Source organism: Narcine bancroftii, chromosome 13 (genome assembly GCF_036971445.1).
Source record: "Narcine bancroftii isolate sNarBan1 chromosome 13, sNarBan1.hap1, whole genome shotgun sequence".
NCBI classification, from domain to species: domain Eukaryota; kingdom Metazoa; phylum Chordata; class Chondrichthyes; order Torpediniformes; family Narcinidae; genus Narcine; species Narcine bancroftii.
In genome coordinates, this window is record NC_091481.1 from 64,272,568 (window position 1) to 64,291,924 (window position 19,357).

The window sequence follows — 19,357 nt, forward strand, 5'->3', positions numbered from 1 at the left end:
CCCGCTCATTAGAGGTTACTGCAGAGTTGGTGTTCCATTTGTCCCTACCCTATCTCAGAGAAAGGTCAGAGTCCTGGAATGGCAAAGTGTCAAGGACTTGTGAACCCCATCCAGATTTCCCATGGTTAACCCACTGCTGAGGCAGGTTACAGGTGTTGGCCCCAATCAGTGCCACACAAGGTTTTATAAGGTCGCTGCTGTCATAGCCATGAGACATTAAAATGGAGTCTGGTTCCCTGCCCTTGGGAGTACTTAAATCAATCCCCCGCACCATCAGAAAAAGGATTGTGTTGTCAACGATTCTCCCTCCGTACACTCTCTGACTAAATAAATGACACAAATTCTCATGTCACTGATTAATCTTCAGTTTAGGTGATGGGACATGTTCAAGTTGAATGTGTTTGCCAACTGGGTAAAATCTCTCCAGAAGCAGGACAGGTTGATGGCATAGATCAGATGTAAATAGGTCCAAGCTTCATGTTGGGACGGAAACAGTCAACTGTTCCAGCTGATGTGAAGCATTCCACGGCACAATTTTGAAGAGTATGTTCTCTCTCGAGCCCCAGGAACTGTTCACCTCTCAAAAAAAAACCATTGGTCAAGCAAGTCAACATTCAGGACAGAAAAAGACTCCAGTGTTGTTAAATCAGCCTGCAACATCACAGACTTCATCAAGGACATCTCAAGATTTAATTTATTGTTATTGTAATAAAAGTGTCATATTAAAAGAAATTGCTCTGCCTGCTCTAAGGCAGATAGATTTTACACCACCAGAAATTGCTGAAAATCTCCTACAGTCAGAAAGTCCTCAGAATCACCAAGTGTCTGTAGATTTGCCTCCAGCTCTTCTGCAGCCTCTGCAACCACCCAGAGTCCAGTCCAAACCTGAGCTCCAGATCATTACCTCCAATGTGGTGTTGGACCCCTCAGCACCTTTGGCGCACCCCCTCGCATCCCGGTTCTGATACCTGGATACCCTTTCAGCCAGTTTTGAGTTATGTTCCAGCAGTCCACAGCCCGGCACGAGCCCCCCGATGGCAGCCCCCAGCCTCTGTGGGCTCCACGCATTGAGTTGCCAGCAGCCCGCCACTTGGCTGGGTCTTTCAGCCGCAGAGCCCTCTCGCTGTGGTCACTGCCCCATTGGGTTATCTCCTCCGCTTCCCTTTCTCAGACAGGAGATGGTCTCGCCGTTTTCTGGTACCCTGCGCCGGTCCTCTGTTCCCCTGGAGTCAGCAACCCATCGTGGCCGCTGCCAATTATAGGAGTTGCGATCTTGAGCTCAGACCCTGTGGTCATGGGATTTTAAATAAGACACTGTCGGCTCCTTTAACGGGCTGTTCAAAGCTTGAGCAGTCGACTTGGTAGTTAGACTCCACTGGAGAACTGTTTCTCCACTCGCCGTTACCGCAGCCCCAGCAGGGACACCATCTACAAAAGGCGGCATCTTAAGAAAGTAGCCTCTGTCCTCAGGGACCCCTCCCCCACCCCAGCCATGTCCTCTTCACTCTGCTACCATCAGGAAAAAGGTACTGGAGACTGAAGACGAGCACTCTGCGGCACAAGGACAGCTTCTTCCCCTCCGCCATCAGATTCCTGAATGAACACTGCTGAACTCTAATAGCCTGAACACACCTGGAACTGTCTGATCTCGGAAGCTAAGCAGGCTCAGGCCTGGCCAGTACCTGGAGGGGAGACCAACTATGATCACCAGGTGCAGTAAGTTTCAGTGAGGGGCGCTGGACAAAATGGCAACTCTCTGCCTTATGGTAGACAAAAGTTAATTTCATGAATGTTACGAGTATTTTCATTTATTTTGTAAGGTGGTTTATATAAATGTCTGCCCTGTGACACTGCCACAAAACAACAAATTTCGTGACGTGTTCAGACAATAAATTTTGGTCCTGGAAACAGTTGGGGAGTTGGAATTAATGAAAGTGTGGCTATAATCCAGAACTCTGTCTGCAAGAGTGACAATAAACTCTGATTCTGTTTGCTGGCCGTGATCTTTGCTAGTTGATTGTGGGACCGGGTCGTGCCCTGACTGGCTGCCACCGCAACTTGTGGCGAGACCAGGAGTACCTCAGGGGCTCGGGGACAGCTGAAGAAAGGCACCCCAGCACTGCCAGGCAACATCCTCTCTGTGAGGTTACGAGGCAGACTCCCAGAGTTTTAAATGGCCGGGGACTATCCTCCGGGGAAACAGTTCCAAAAGTACTCGGAAAATTCCTCTCTGAACTTCCCTTCCCCATAGGTATTCCAAAAAAAAAAATTGGGAAGCTCAGGGATTTTTTTTTGGAAGTCATTACCCACAAAGAAATTTGATAAAAGTTATCAAAGGCTTTGTTTATTTTAAATAACAGGCCCAAATATACCCATGTGACCAGTTAATCTTCAACCTCCTGGGCGTCCAGAATGTGGGAGGAAAGTGGAGCACCCAGAGGCGACCCACGGGGACAACGCACATCTCCTTACAGATGAGATGGTGGCGATCTTGCACCTGGTTTGCTGGCGTTAAAAATAGCATTGTGCTAACCGTGCTGTCATTTTTGAGGGAGTGAACGGTGAGGTGACAGGACCAAGACCAAGGAAATTATGAATAATCTTTACAAACTGGGCCATGTTTCTGGATGCCACAATTCAGGAAGAACTTGGAGCGGGTGCAGAAGAGATTTACTGAAATGATTCCGGGGTGAAGTCTGTAAACAAAAGAAGATGGCATTAATGCAGCAAAAACTCCAGCAATATCAGAACATTATAAATTAAAATCAGTGAAATAAGTTAAGTTCATTGTCATCTCATTGTACAAGTGCAACCCAATGAAACATCCTTCTCAGATCCTCGGTACAAAACATGCAGACACACAATCAGACATAACACACTTACTGATACATGCAAGACAAGTATTCATATATACAAATAAATAAATAGGTAATTTTTCATGAAATTGAGAGTCAAGGATGGTCAGTGTGAGCAGTTCCTTTGCCCAGGGAAGAAGCTGTTCCTCAGCCTGGTGGTGCTGGCTCAGATACTCCTGTATCTCTTCCCCAACAGGAGCAGCTGAAAGATGCTGTGTGCAGGGAAGAAGGGTCTTGAATGATTTTGCGTGCCCTCTTCAAACAATGATCCCGGTAGATCATGTCAATGGAAGGGAGGGAGACTCCAGTGATCCTCTCTGGTCCTGCGGATTGGCCTCCAATCCATTTCTCTGCAGTAGCTGTGATGTAGCCTGGCCAGGACGCTCTCAACAGAACTCCTGTGGAAGGTTGACATAATGGTGGCCAGTAGCCTTGCCCGCTTTGGTCTTCTCAGGAAGTCCAGTTGCCGTTGAGCCTTCCTGACAAGTGAGAATCAAAGGCTTGTTGATCCAAACCAAGGCTTTTATTAACTAGAAGACTGGAGCATATCACATGTAGGTCGACCAGTCCAGAATGATCTGGATCTGGATAGGAGCAACCCTTTAAGACCTACCAGTAGGCGTGGCTATGCTTTCAGTCAATCACCACCATCCTACACCATAATATATACATATACACATTGGTGATAGCATCTGTCCTATCACAGTGAGGAGATGTGAACTCCAAGGAACTTGGTACTCCCCACTGCAAAGTTGTTGATGTGTAGTGGAGGGCGGTCGTTCCTGGTCCCCCTGAAATCCAGGCTAATAATAAAAAAAATAAGATGAATTAGTGAAGGAAAAAGAAAAAACAAAACTATAAGACTTTAAGTGGCAGTAAGAACCCTGTGGTTGCGGTCAAATTTTCTCCTCTCTATAGAGATGAAGATACAGTTCAAAGTTGGCACTTCGATTCTCTAAGCGGTTACTGTTCCTTTGTAAAAGATTTTTATTGCTTTTAACATAATAATCCTACATACAAAGTCTACTAATACAACAAAAAGCAGGTCCTATCATATACATATTACAAATCGATATAAATGTAATTTTAAAAATTCCATCCATATTTGTTCATTTAACATTATTTCTTAAAAATAATTCTGGATAGAAAACCAATTGGTCAACCAACCCTTGGTCAAAACACAGATGTGAGTGGAAAAAGGTTGAAAACCATTGTTTTAATCGTCCCTAATTGACTCATTATGTGCACGGTTTCAGAACTCCAAGGGAAATGGGCCAATGACAATTTTTCTCAAGCAAAATATCTCAGTAACAACTGGGTCCAGAGTGGTGATTCTCAACCTTCCCTTCCCACCCACAGACCACCTTAAGCAATCCCTTACTAATCACAGAGCACCCAATGGCATAGGGAATACTTAATGTGGTATGTGAGTGGAAAGGAAAAGGTTGGAAAAACACTGTGTTAGAGGTACCATTTTTCTGAAAATGCAATAAACCAGAGGTGCAATGGTTTAAACTATATCTTTCAAGGGGCTTTAAGCTGAAGCTCACTTTCTTCCTCCATAGACACTGGGTGACATTCTGAATGTTTGTCGCAATTTCTGGTTTTACTGAAGGCCTAAGATGCAAGTGGAAGTGGTCACATCGTTTTACGTGGGAACATTCGGAGAACAAGTTAACATACTCAGGAGGCCATTCAGCCCACTTCACTGCCAGGTTTGCGAATAATGTAAGTATAGTTACCACATTTGAAAGCTTGGCCATTGACATAAGTTCATGGAGCTGTACTGTCGGGGGCTATGAGTAGGATATTTTCAGAATAAGAATCAACTTTATTGTCATGAACACGTCACGAAGTTCTTTGCTTTGTGGCAGCGTCACAGTGCAAACTTTTCTATATTTGGGGCCACATGGTTGGTGGTTAGTGCCACGCCTTTACAGTACCAGCAGTCAGATCCTGCGCTTTCTGTAAGGAGTTTGTTCTCGTGTCTGCATGGGTGTCCTACAGGGGCTCTGGTTTTCTCCCACATACTGGGGGTTGTAGTTTAATTGGGTGTAAATTGGACAGCACGGATTCATGGACTGAAAGGGCCTGTTACGGTGCTGTATGTTTAAATTTAAAAAAATTAAATTTAAACATTTAATAAAGTACACTTCAAAATAAATAAAAATAGTGTAAGAAAAAGACCAAGTGAGGCAGTGTCTGTGGTTCATTGATCATTCAGGAATCTGATGGCAGCGGCGAAGAAGCTGCCCTTGTGCCGCTGAGTGCTCACCTCCAGGCTCCTGTACCATTTTCCCAATGGTAGCAGAGTGAAGAGGGAAGGGCCTGGGTGGTGGTGGGTGGGGGGAGGGAAGGGGGTGTCCTTGAAGATAGAGGCTCCTTTCTTAAGACAACACCTCTTGTAGACGTCCTCGGTGGAGTGAGGACTGGTGCCCATGATGTCGCAGGCTGAATTAACAAGCCTCTGGATTTTTTTTCCCCCCTGCTCTGGGATTGGCACCTCTGTACCAGACAGAGACGCAACCAGCCAAACCACTCTCCACACGGCACACCCGTAAAAATCTTTGGTGACGTACTGAATCTCCTCACAAAATACAGTTGACGGTGAGCCTTCCTCTCGATGGCGTCGACACGGAGGCTCCGGGGCGGATCCCCGGACCTCCAGGAATTTGAAGTTCTCGTCCTTCTCCACCACTGAGCCCTGGATAAGATCCCCCCCCCCACCCCCCTCCACCCCCCTCCAATGTGTCCAAGCTGAGACTCCCACCCACCCACCCAGGTTTCCCATATCCCCCACTCAACCCTTGAAAGTGGGGGGGGGGGCACCTGCCCAAGTGCCAACCTACTCCGTGCCCTTCGACCCTGCGGCGAATCTCCCCAACCCTGGGCTTTGACCCTTGCAATATATTTCCAGATTACAAACAAAATATAGGATTGCTTTTGGAGAAGATGGGGGGGTTGGGGGGGGGGGGTGGTATGTATCTCTGTGGAGGTTCCAAAGCAATCCTTTTCACACAATCTCTGCCGGCCTGCTCCCTTGGAACAAGCTCTCCATTGTCCTGCCCTCTAATGAAGGCACCTATTTATCTACTCCCTCTGCGGGGGTCTCTGTGCCCCCTTTTGTGTGTCCGTTCCTCGGTCTCGCAGAGTACTTACAGGCTGCTTCCCTCTCACTGGTGTGTGCTCTCAGACATCTGATCTCTCTTCTGCTCCCTCCCTCTCTCTCTGAAATGTATTCTGGGTATTGAGATCACAGACAGGCAAAGAGAGAGAGAGAGAGAGAGGGAGGGAGAGAGAGAGGCGAAACATGGCCGCATCGTAAGTCCCCCTGCAAGGAATCTTTTAAAAAAATATTGATATGCACGTTGCATTTTTTCTCTAAACCAAGAGCGGAGGGAGAAAGAGACAAGTGAGCACATCAAGAATTATTGACCATTAGGTTAAATGAAACCTTTCCAGCGGCTCAGTGCAACCCAGGACGCTTGTAGATAAGAGAGAGAGAGAGAAAAAACCCCGGGCTTAACAATTTAAACAGAGGAAAACAACCCTCCATCGCAAAGTGAAATTTAATGGATAGGAATTATCCCGCGTCCAGTTTCGGAGATCCTTTGGGCACGGGGCAAGGATGGAGCTACGACAGAGCCACATCAGGAGTAAAAGCCAGGTAAAAAAAAAAATAATTAAAAAAAAGCCTTCCTCAAACCCCCCCCCCCCTTCCCCAGTGGATATAAAAGGAGCCGGCGATTCGATTCGCAAAGTCGTTGTTTGCTACAATGTAACGAATTGCAAAGTTAAACATGCGATCGAGAAGGTGGGGGGGGGGGGTTGTTCTTGTTTAGATAAAAAGGGATCGAATAAAGGGCCTTTAATAGGAAGGGGGGGGGGAGCGAGGGAAATTGTAACAAATGTGCGATACAATGTAACGCCTGTAAGCGGCCGGCAACGATGAAAGGCGAGGGAAATTGTATGTTATTGGTAAAGCTCCAGGCCCCTGTTTCTCTGCACATTCCCAACCCCTTCCTAATCTGTTTGGTGCTGCGATTAACCTCCCCACCTCCCTCCTTTTCTTGTCTCCTACCCCTCTTCCCCAAAAAAAAGACCCCCCCCCCTCCTCCTCCTCCCCTCTCTTCGTTTTAAAACCTCCTCCACTATCTCTGACTAGGCCTCACTGCAATATCTGTCTGTCTTGGGAAGTGCGTTCCTTCTTCCTCCCGCTCGCCTGCCAATTATAGAGGCACAGGAGCATTTTGGGTTCAAATGTTGTGTGTTACACATTCAGCAGACTTGGGGGGGGTCCTGTCCTCCCATCACCGAAATCCAGTGTTTACCTGGGCCAGATTTAGTTTGATGTTCAGGCCACATTGCTGATCCTCAACTCTCATGAAAGACGTGAGTTGGATTATTTTTGTTTTGTCCCAGAGTTTGGAGTTCTTTGTTGATTTTTTTTCTCTCTCTTCCCCCCCCCCCCCCACCCTCACCCATATCCCCCCCCCCCCCCCCATGTGCTTTTGTGGGAAGAATTCTGGCCTTGTAAGTTATTTCTAGATTTGGTCAGCTTATGACTCCCAGATACAGGGGATCCAACCTGCCTCTGAAGGTTTCAAGCAGGTCCTTTTTTTTCCCTCTCTCTCTGAGGGTTGAGGGATAGTCTTGAGTCACTTTCAGGTGGCCACAATACCTGGCTGTAAAGCAGCCTTTGTACTCCTATGCGGCTGTCGGGTGGCCACCTGAAGTGGAGAACCCGGTTTACCTATCTAACCCCGTAAGTATAATATCCTGCTCCAAGAATCCTCCATTGCACCTGAAAGCAGCTTGGAGAGGAAGATGGGGTGATTTTTTTCAACAGGGAATGCAAGTCAGGCAGTGCCTGTGGAGAGGGGAAACAGTTAATATTTCGGGTCTAAGAGCTAAGCGGGGAATGCTGGAGAAACCAGGGGGTCGGCAGCAAGAGTTGACGTTTCCGATTGGAGGCCCGCTCTGATGAGGGATCTCCAACCTGAGATGCTCCTCTCTCCGGAGATGCTGTCCGACCCGGTGGGTATTCCGCAGTGACTCCTGCTTTTATTTCGGCTCTCCTGCGCCTGTGGTGCTTTTGACCTGAGACTGTGGTGTGAGGAAGTACTGGCATCACTAGATGACACTGTCAAGGGGGGAGGGGGTAGGGATGAGAGACACCAAAATGACTGTCTATAAAATTTTTGTGCAATGTTTTATAAAAATATCCCTGTCGTTAGCTACAATGACAAAAAAAATTTCCGTAAGCCCAGCTGACACATATCAATATCCCGACGAGGCTAAAACTCGATGTTCATTTACTTTTTGAACCTTCTAATGTGCCACAGTCAGAGGCATTGACGATGATGCTTCAAATCACGTGGCTTCGTCCGTGCGTGCGCTACCAGCACGTGCTGTTGTTTTTGTTATTGCTGGTGTTTTTTTTACAGTCGCTGCTTTTGTCAAATTTTCTGGTGTTTTAGCTACAATGTTGTGGTCTTTAGTATTTGTGATTTGCGAGTAACATTACTAAGGATCTTGTCTGGTCTGGAACAGGAAGAGATCCATTGGGATGGGGCGGGCGGGCAGGTGACACCAACCCTAGTGTCGCCTTTGCGAGGAGTGGGGAGGGATGGGGTGATCAGGACAAGTCAAGGGTAGGCACTTCTTGTCCGCACTTCCGCCCATTTCTAATCGTGGGTCCCCCTCAAGGGTGGCAGGTGGAGGAGGGGGCATAATGCAGCTTCTCCTCCTCTTTCCCCCCCCATCCCCCCCAGGTCTGCTCCCCAATCCATGGTGGGATAGCCAGGAAACCGAGCACCCCAGGGTGGCATGCCACTGCTGCAGGGTCCACCAAGGCAGGACCCATTCGACTGTCAGCGAGAGAGGCTTGGATCATCAGTGCAGACAGAGCTGAGTTAACACCGATCCTCTCTTTGCAGGGCTGCTGGTAGTTTATACTTCTGTTGCGTTTGTGTAGCACCTTAAGGCCCTGCACTTAGCAGTGTCACCAGGCAAAAGTCGAGGGCATTCCACAGAACATGTTTTGAGGCAAGTGGGTGGTCGTGGGGTGAGGGAAATTTGAGAATCATCTTGATGATTTTAGTGGGTTGGGAGAAAGGTAGAGAGGTTTAACATTGAATGTTACACCACGGAATCAGCCCTTCAACCCTCAATGTTGTACTGACCTATACTAACAAAAAAAAGAAACCCTCCCAACCCTGTAACCCTCTATTTTTTCTATCAGTCTCAGAGTCTCTTAAATATCCCTCTTATTTCAGCCTTCCTGGCGTTCTTCCAGGCACCCACAACTCTTTTTTAAAAAATGTATTCCTGATGTCTCACCTCAACTTTTCTCCCTTCACTTTGTACAGATATCCTCTGGTGTTTGCTATTCTGGGATAAAGGATCAGGCTGTCCATCTTATCTATGCCTCTCAGAATCTCTATGAAGTCTCTCCTCCTTCTTTGGTCTAAAGAGGAAAGTCTCAGCTCTGCTAACCTTGCCTCATAAGACTAATTTTCCAATCCAGGACACATCCTGGTAAATCTCTTCACCCTCTCCATAGCTTCCATATCCTTCCTGTAATGAGGTGACCCGAACTGAACACAATACTGTCACTGAAGTCTCACCAGAAATTTGTTACATTTTGGGAAGAAATATCCAGGCTCCAGACCTAGGCGGCTGAAAGCATGGCCACCGGCCACAGAGTAAGGGGTCAGAGAGGCATACGGAGAGGGGGGTTGAGACAACAGTTTAAGGCCTCATTTGACAGTGTGATGTCTGAGTGGGTCGTCGGGACATCTTCCGATGCAGGCAGCGGGAGTTGAGGGTACTTGCAGAGACTGGAATGAGGGAGGTCCGGCAGGAACGCGGTGAACGACAGCGGTGAGGGGCATTGGTCTTAACTCTCGAAACTGACCCCAAGTTTGGGAATGCAAAGCCGAGCATTTGTTGGTAATGGCCAGGATTCCTTAAATAGTTCTGTCTCTCCTTGTTGCAATGCCTCCCCGGTATAGCCAATGGATTTAATTGAAGTTCTGAAGTGAGCTTGTGCCGTGTTGTCTGAAATACACTGCTGGAAAAGAAGATGATGTGGATCATTCAACTTTCCAAAGGAATTTCGACGCAACTTTAAATGGGAGAGAGTTCTAAAAGAAGGGAGAGGGTCATTGGAGGAAACTTCAGAACTGGCATTGGCAAGGTGGGCCCAATGTCCTCCTTTTTGCTGTAAATTCATGTTAGTTACAGGATTATACTTTTCACAATCGCTGGTCTTTCTGTTATAAAGACCCCCCGTGATCAGATTCACTCCCTCAATTAGGCCTCAGTCACCAGGTTTCCAGCTGAAGGGATTGCATGTTGGACGTGTGGGTGTCCATCTTGAAGCTCATTGCTGTTCCACGATTTGGGGGGCATCGAACTCCTCAATGTCTCTCTCCTGGCACTACCTGTGCCTTTGATAGCCTCCACCTTTGCTCCAGATTTCGTGGAGGAAGGATGAGGCTTTTGGAAGGCCATGATTGCCCTGGAGAGAGGGTGCAGAGGATTATGGTGATGTCTCAGCAAAGGGTTCCAACCTGAAGGATTGACTGTTCTCTTTCTCCCTCCCCCCCCCCCCCCCCCCCCCCCCCCACAGCCTGCTGATTTCCACCGGCAAATTGCTTTCTGCTCCAGATTTCAGCACCTGGCGTCTTGTGTCGCTGGGATGTTGCAAGGAGAGGATGGGTTTATGTACATTGGTGCTGAGGAGACTTGCGGGGGTGCCTGATGGAGGTCCGTCTGAGGGGTGTTCATTACGATGGCTGGGGGGAGGTAAAAGTTTTTCCCAGCATGAAGACAAGTAAAGCCAGTAGGCACTGGTTCAGGACAAGGGTTAGACGGGATCAGAGGAAATGGCTCAGGATCCTGCTGCCACAGGAGGCTTGACGTTTCTGAAGTATCTTGGCAGGTGATATACCAGGAGCTGGTAAATGGGATGAGTACTGATGAGGCCTTGAAGGGACAAGAGGGGCAGAAAGGCTGTCCTGAGTTGGATGAGATTGACAGATCTGAAAAAATAATCACCTTAGCTGGAGTTGTTTGGAGTTTTGAACGTGTTCTGGGAATGGGTGAAGCCCCTCACGAGCAATCCACAACACTCAGTGACTCTCTGTTCAGCTCATTCAGCTGGACAAAGTGGGCTTTATTTATACTGGAACCAGATGGGGGATAAGATTTTTTAAATTTTTTTAAAGTGGACCATGCTGTGACTTGAAATAATTTTGAGAAGATCACTTCGATTTTTGTTTCTGAAGTGCGGGAATTGTGAAAGTCGTCATTTTGTCTTACCTGGTGTCCCAGCGAGGTGCTGGTGTTCCCCGCCCTAGTGGCATCACTAGGATTGGTGTCACCCAGTACAGTAACTCTTGGCGTCACACCCCCCCCCCAAATTAGCAATATTTGAAGAAGAAAAAAATATATACAGGTAAGCCCCGTTCTATGGATACTCGAATTGCAAAAATTCACTTGTACGGAGAACCTGTGTTCACTTTTATGAAGAAATTATAAATGGGTTTTTTATTTTACGAAAGTTGCCTCCAGTAATCGTCAGTGGGTCTTTGCTTTACGAACTTTCGGTTTCTCAGGAACGCTCTACCTTTGTAAAGCACAGTATACCTGCAGTTGTAAAAATATAGAATAATATTTGATGAATATCGCTGTAAATTGTTTAAATGAACTAGTTCTTTAGATTATATGAATACCAACAACAAAATTGTTTTGTAAAATCTTTCTACCTTGAATGACAACATTATGAGTAACTGAGTGGAACCTTTTTTAATTTTTCTCTTCTTTTAATTACTATTTCAGTCTCAAAAAAGTTATTGATATCAGTTCACAAATACTAATGACCACAAGATTGTAGCTAAATCACCAGAAAATTTGACAAAAACATCAGCAGCGACGAAAACAACAGCGCGAGCTGGTAGCGCGGGCAGGTAGAACCATGCGATTCGAAGCGTCGTCGTCATTGGGGAATAATGACGGCTCTGACCGGAGCCCATTAGAAGGTTCAAAAAGTAAATTAGAACCAAGTTTTGGCCTCGTAGGGATATTGATACGTGTCAACTGGGCTTACGGAAATTTTTTTTCTTGTTATAACTAACGACAGCGATATTTTTATAAAAGAATAATAAATTTCTGATGAAATACTGCACAAAAAATTTTGTACTCAGTCATTTTCCCCCCTGGTGGTGTCACCCCAAGCGGTCCGCACATCCCCCCCCCCCAACCCAGTGACACCAGTGCACCCCTCTGCATTTGCAGCTCTTTGTTAGTAGGCCTTGAGGTTGGAGAGGGAGTAGTCTGGCTATATGGCCCCTGGAGGTGGTCCCACCTGTGTCCACACAGTGGCAAAGGGATGGGAATTGTGTCGGATTGGGAGTTGATGAGCCAGCTGCTTTGCCCTGTGGTTGGGGCACGGGGGTAGCCCATGCAGACATCGTAAGAATGTACAAACTCCTTAGAGTGCATCGGTTTTATATCTGGGTCACTGGCACCGTAATAGTGTGGTGCTAACCTCTACAATATTAGAAAGTATTTAAAAATTCGACATGGATTACAACCTTTTTTTTTCCACTCACATCCCACTTTACGTAATCCCGATGCCATCGGTGCTCTGTAATTAGTAAGGGATTGCTTAAGGTGGGATGTGGGTGGAAATAAAAAATTTGAAAACCACTGTTTTAATCGTCCCTCACTGACTCGTTATGTGCACGGTTTCACAACTCCAAAGGAAATGGGCCAATGACAATTTTTCTCAAGCAAAATTTTTCAGTAACAACTGGGTCTAGAGGAGTGATTCTCAACCTTCCCTTCCCACTAAGCAATCCCTTATTAATCAGAGCACCAATGGCCTAGGGAATACTTGCAGTGGTATGTGAGTGGAAAGAAAAAGGTTGAGAACCACTGGATCACACAATCTTTTTCTATCTAAAGCTTTATTGCAGGGAGGAATCTGTACCTTGTTTCAGAGTGAGAAAGATAAGCATTAAGTGTCAGGACAGCACTTGACCCTCTTAAGCCACGTTGGCCACCTTCCAGCACATCAGAGAGTACCCTCCCAACTGGTGAACGGTTGCTGGAGGAGATCCAGCCTCCAATCTGCCCTTGCAGCCAGCTGACTGGTCCAGTTGAGTTTCTCGCTAGTGTTGATGATGGGAAATTCAGTGATGGTAACTCCTTGGAATGTTCAGTGGACGTCTCTCCATGGTTAACGATGGTTCCCTCTCACTTGTGAGGTGCGAACTTTACCAGGCTGTGACACCTGTAACAAAGTGAATTGAGGAAAGTTTAGGGGAGATGTCAGGGATAGATTTTTTTTACAGGGAGAGTTGTGGGTGCCTGAGATGGTGGTGGAGGCTGGAACAATAGACATTTTGGAGACTCAGACAGGCACGGGGATGAAAGAAATATAGGGAGTTATGAGATAGGAAGAGTTTATTTTTTGGTATTTATAGGTCGTGGACTGAATGGCCTGTACTGTGCTGTAAAGTTCTATCGTCCGACCTGAATGAGGATGTTGCTAAAAACCTTTCCACTTGTGCTTGTATCTGAGGATCTAAACAACTTGCTCTCATCAATAAACACTGGACTGCGAAGGGGTGGGCATCGATGAAGCAATGGGAGGTGTTTGGGGACAGGACGTTGTCTAATGCCCTGGGCTTGGGGTGGTTTAGCTCCAACAACCTCAGTTTGGGGTGTGATTCTAATGAGGGGAGAGCTGGTCCTCTCACCAGATCAAACGCCGCCTTGACATCACCTTGTCATGAGTTCAGCTCCACGTTTGGACCGACCCTCTGGTGAGTGCTGGACCGAGAGGTCCTGGTAAAATCTAAACTGTGGCTTCAGTGAGCAAAACAAAAAAGCCAATCTGCTCCCAGAGGAACTCAGCGGATCAAACAGCATCAGTGGGAGAAGGATAATGTTCTGTGTTTCATCAGGGCATTGGAGAGGAAGGTGTTGGTGAATGAGTTCCACTGGTCAAGCAGCTTCAAAGGTTGAAGTAAGAACACAGCAGGTCAAACAGTGTCCTTAATGCAGGAAAGATAAAGATACAGAACCGACGTTTTGGGCTTGAGTCCATCATCAAGGTATGGGCAAAATGTAGGTAGGTATCCAAACAGAATAGTGGTGGGGGGAAGGAACATGGTCCCGCAGATAGGAGGTAATAAGTGGATAGGGTAGGAAGGCCACACTGGCAGACAGGGGGAGGGGGGGGTATGGCTCTGTGAATAGAGAGGGAAGGGGGTGGGAAGGTGGAGGAAAGAGGGGAGAGTAGCTAGCAGAAACCTGTTAATGCCATTTAGTTGGGGAATCCCCAAATGGAAAATTAGGTGCTGCTCCTCCAATTTACGGGTGGTTTTGCTGGGAACGTACAGCACGGTAACAGGTCCTTCTGTCCATGAGCAGCCTTGCTGCCTAAATACCCCCTATTAACCTACAACCCTGTACATTTTGAAGGGTGGGTAGAAACCGGAACATCCAGGGGAAACCCACGTCTCCTTACAGGCAGTTCCGAATTCGAACCTCAGCCTCTGGCGCTGCCATAGCGTGGTGCTAACTGTTGTGCCCTTAAAACCGGTGCAAGGGTTTTGCTGGAGGGAGCTGGGAAAGGGTCTGTCCTTGGAAAGAAACTGTCCTTGAATCTGAAGGTTTTCTGTTTGATGGATTGGGAGGGGGGGGTTTGGTGGTGAGGAGAGAGTGTGTCTTGGGCGGCACACAGGGCCTTACATACATACTTTGGCTGCTTTCTTGAGAGAGCGGGAGGTGCAAATGGGATCGATGGCCGATTTTTGTATCCAAGGAGTTGTGTGGCAGGATCGATGGAAGAACGTCCTCCCCACATCCATCCTGTCCAGAATCCTCAGGACATTATATTTTTTCAATTAAGTCTCTTCCCTTTTCAACAAGCCCCAGCCTGTTGAATGTGTCCTCAAGGTTAGTCGCCCAGTCTTGATCTTTTTTTTTGTTGTTCAGAAACATTTGAATTACTTCCAGTGGCGTTTGCCTTCCTTAAATAAAGATGAGTTGACTGTGTGGGGACCTCCGGTTTTGGGATTCCACTGCCCTGTGTAACCTTGGATTCGCTATTAGCGGAAGTGGTCAGTGCAAAGCTATTCAAGCACCAGGGACCCAGATTCGTGTCTGGCTCTGCCCGTGAGGAGTTTGTACGTGTCTGTGTGGGTTTCCTCCGTGGACTCTGGTTTCCTCCCACCCTTCAGAATGAACGGGGTTGTAGGTTAATGGATGGGCACGGCCGTAAGGGCCTGTTGCCGGGCTGTATCCCTGAAATTTATATATAGAGATAAAATTACCCCTTGCCTTCAGCTGGGGCGATGACGGCTCCTCTCTCACGTGGTCACTGATGTTCGCCATAGGGCCTCCTCCCGCCCAGATTCCATGCTGAGTGTCTCCGGGTGAACCCGGCTTGGTTGTCCTAGAAGCCCCACGACCACCATGTGCAGGGGAGACTGACACGCTGGCCTTATTCTGGGAGGGAAGAAGAAATATCCCTGCTGTCTCCCATAGCTTGGGGAAATGCAGGATTGTTGAGTGAACCAAGGGAAACCGGAGGCAGGTGTGGAAAGGGGGAGCATCTGCGGAGAGAAATAGTCCGTCATGGTTGTGGGTCAGGACCCTGTATCGAGAACTATTTATAATTCATGGATGTTGCTGGGCCTGCTGTATCTCACCGAGCCTGTGGGGAGTTGGCCAACCTGGTATAAATGACTGCCATTGACTTAACACACTTAAGAGTATTGTGTTCAGTTCTGGTCACCTCATTATATGAAAGATGTGGAAGCTATGGAGAGGGTGCAGAGGAGATTTACCAGGAAGTTGCCTGGATTGGAAAATATGTCTTATGAGGCCAGGTTAGCAGAGCTGGGACTTTCCTCTCTGGATGAAAGGAGCCTTGATAGACAGACAGCTAGTGCCTTTTTCCCAGGGTGGGAATAGCAAACACCAGGGAACATCTATACAAAATGAAAGGAAGACACTTAGGGGAGACATCAGGGCTAAGTGTTTTAGACCAAGAGTTGTGGGTGCCTGGAATGCCTTGCTAGGGATGGTGATGGAGGCTGGAACATTAGGGACATTTAAGAGACACTTAGAGAGGCACACGGATGAAAGAAAAAAACGTTACAAGGTAGGAAAGGTTTAGTATTTTTTTTGATAGGTACAGCATGGTTGGCCTAGCGATTAGCACAATGCCTTTACAGAACCAGTGATCGGGACTGGAATTCGAATCCGGCGCAGTCTGCAAGGAGTTTGTACATTCTCCCCTTGGCTTTTCCCTAGGGACTCTGGTTTCCTCCTACCGTTCCAAATGTACGGGGAGTTGTAGGTTAATTGGGTCTAAATTGGACCCTTGGGCCAAAATGGCCTGTTACTGTGCTGTATATCTAATTTTCTAAAAGATTCTAAATATGAAGGTCATCACAACATCAAGGGTCAAAGGGCTGTAGTGTGTAGTGGTTATTATGTCCTATGAGCGTACAGCACCCTCTAGTCCCTGCTTTGTTCCAGGGAATTTCCCCAACTTGACTGCTGAGGTTGCTGCTGTGCTTCTGCCACTCGGTGGGTAGACTGCTTCTCCTACCATTTTGGTAATGTTTCCGCCCCCCCCCCCCCCCACAAAGGAGCCAAGTAGGGGGCTGTTGCTCTGGGTCGGTTATCTGCTGCCCGCACAAGGGGGCAAGATCCTGCCTCATGGGGCTGTGAAGAGTCAGCTGATGTGGGCGGACCTCCTTCCCAAGAGGACCACCACTTGAAACGATGGCTGTGTGGTCGGCGTGACCTGTGGTGACTCCGTATTCCCCTCCCCCCCCACCCCCAGGAGGTGTTTCCAGGTGGACAGTGGGCTGGAATGCGATCTCCATCAGACGGACAGTGAGCGTGGAAGCTGCATCTCACCTTTAATGACATAAATTGACGTTAATGTTTCTTGGAGCACAGTTTGCGGTCCCACTTGTTCACGATTCAGGCTCCCTGTCACACTCGCCCAGTGGATGCACACCCATTTAATCTTGCCCCTTCCCCCATGCACCTATTTCTCTCCCCCCCCATTTCTCTGCCCCTCCCCTCTCTGGTTCCCTATCCCTCCTCTCTCCTACCTCAGCTCCCTGCTCCAGTGCAGGCGCGGCTCCCTGCTCCAGTGCAGGCGCGGCTCCCTGCTCCAGTGCAGGCGCGGCTCCCTGCTCCAGTGCAGGCGCGGCTCCCTGCTCCAGTGCAGGCGCGGCTCCCTGCTCCAGTGCAGGCGCGGCTCCCTGCTCCAGTGCAGGCGCGGCTCCCTGCTCCAGTGCAGGCGCGGCTCCCTGCTCCAGTGCAGGCGCGGCTCCCTGCTCCAGTGCAGGCGCGGCTCCCTGCTCCAGTGCAGGCGCGGCTCCCTGCTCCAGTGCAGGCGCGGCTCCCTGCTCCAGTGCAGGCGCGGCTCCCTGCTCCAGTGCAGGCGCGGCTCCCTGCTCCAGTGCAGGCGCGGCTCCCTGCTCCAGTGCAGGCGCGGCTCCCTGCTCCAGTGCAGGCGCGGCTCCCTGCTCCAGTGCAGGCGCGGCTCCCTGCTCCAGTGCAGGCGCGGCTCCCTGCTCCAGTGCAGGCGCGGCTCCCTGCTCCAGTGCAGGCGCGGCTCCCTGCTCCAGTGCAGGCGCGGCTCCCTGCTCCAGTGCAGGCGCGGCTCCCTGCTCCAGTGCACCGCGCAGAGCTCCCCCACTTCTGCCGGTCGATGGTCAGTTGGATTTGACTGCATGCTGGGGTCGCTAAGTGGGAGTGGGGCAGGAAGCATCTCTGGAGAGGAAATCGAGCCTTGATGGAAGGTCTTTAACCCTCAGAGGTTCTGTTTCCCTCTTGCTGGACATGCTGAGTGCTTGGCACATTCTGTTCCCTTTACCTGGGGTTCACTAATGGAGAGCAAGTGGAAGGTTGAGAATAAGTAGATGGTTCTATCGGTTTGGGAATCCGCCAGAAACGTTAAATTATGAAACCAGACTTGGCATCAGAACAAATCTAATTGGTGGAGGGAGGGTTGTGGGGGCATTAGGGTAACTGCAGTGGTGGGGTGGGGGGCACAAACTGCTGTTCGGGAACTCGATCGGCGGAGGGGTAGGGTCAAGGGTGCCATACCTGCCATGGACCTCCTCTGTCCACTGCCGTCACACTCCTCCCCTCCACCCACCCCATCCCGGCGTACCAGACATACGCGTGTGCAGACGAAACCACGAGAATCACTACGATGTCACCCGGTGACGCTAGTGCTGTGGGTGGGTGGGGGTGGCACATGACTCATTTGGGAAGGATGGGGTGGCATGGCCTGTGAATGCCACCACTTCCCCCCTTGATGCCGGCCCTGTACGAAATTCCCACACCAAAGACTTATCCGGTGGGGGGCAGGGGTGTCCGGAGTGACCCTGTAGCTTTCTCCGGTTTCCTCCCACATCCCAAAACCAGGACAAGCAGTTAATTGGCCAGTGTGCAGGGGCTCCCCTACTTGCGATGGCCCGACGTGTGACTTTTTCGACGTTACAATGGTTCAAATCCATACTTTCAATTTCAAAGTCCGATCTGTTCCCATGGATGCGGTGCACTATTCTCTTGCGATGCTAGGCATCACACGAAAGAATCGTACAGCACACTTCAAACCTTCTTCATGTCTAGTGTGCTTTCAGCTGTGAACGTTAACGGTTTTTTTTTTCCAGTGTGGAATAAAGGTATTCGAAATTGTGAAAAGTGGTAGGTACAGTGTTCTTTTTCGACGTGCTGGGTTTGCTGTTTTGTAACCCCATCGTAAGTTAAAGCTGTTGGTGGCAAAAGTGGGTGGTCAATGGACCCTGTGTCTGCATGGCTGTGGGCTGTACTCATTGGAGTTTGGAAGAATGAGGGGACAATTTCATGTCCCATAACGAAAGGGAGAGAGGTTGTTTCCACTTGGAAACGTGGGGACCCAGCCTCAAGATTTGAGGAGGGGTGGGGTGGGTAGAGTTAAGACAAAGTTGAGGAGGAGCTACTTCTGTCAGTGAGGTGTGAATCTGTGGAATTCTCTGCCCAAGGAAGCAGTTGAGGCTGCCTCAATAAATGTTTTTTTAAGACACAGTTAGATTTTTGAGGGATTGAGGGTGTTGGGGAATGGACCAGTAAACTGAGTCCACAATCACATCGGCCATGATTGTATTGAATGGAGGAACAGGCACAATGGGCCAGATGGCTCTTGATGTTCCGACGGTGTGTGTGAGAGAGAAAATGAGTTGAAAGAGCAATGGGAGAATCCTTGGGGGGGTTATGAGACTCTGCTGGGCACGACATGGGCTGAATGGCTCCTACTTTGTAGTACAGCAGTGGTTCTCAACCGTTTTTCTTCCCACTCACATCCCATGTTAAGTAATCCTTGTGCCATCGGTGCTCTATGATTAGTAAGAGATTGCTTAACGCGGGATGTGAGTGGGAAGGTTAAGAATCACTGCTCTGGGCCCAAT

At 48.6% G+C, this 19,357-nt stretch overlaps 1 protein-coding gene and 1 long non-coding RNA gene across 2 annotated transcripts in view; one reads left to right on the forward strand and one right to left on the reverse strand.

Annotated features, from left to right (window-relative positions):
• Positions 1–704: 704 nt before the first annotated feature.
• Positions 705–6,082, reverse strand: LOC138748343 (uncharacterized). The gene is made up of 3 exons (XR_011347949.1): positions 6,015–6,082; positions 3,469–3,658; positions 705–2,696 (listed from the first exon to the last, which is right to left on the reverse strand). It is a non-coding gene; the product is annotated as an uncharacterized lncRNA (long non-coding RNA).
• Positions 6,083–6,122: 40 nt separating this feature from the next.
• Positions 6,123–19,357, forward strand: part of LOC138748341 (proline-rich protein 12-like) — a 66,562-nt gene continuing 53,327 nt past the window's right edge. Inside the window, exon 1 of the mRNA XM_069908359.1 lies at positions 6,123–6,522. Coding sequence (XP_069764460.1) covers positions 6,428–6,522 — 95 coding nt within the window. The 5' untranslated portion in view covers positions 6,123–6,427. The remainder of the gene's footprint in view (positions 6,523–19,357) is intronic.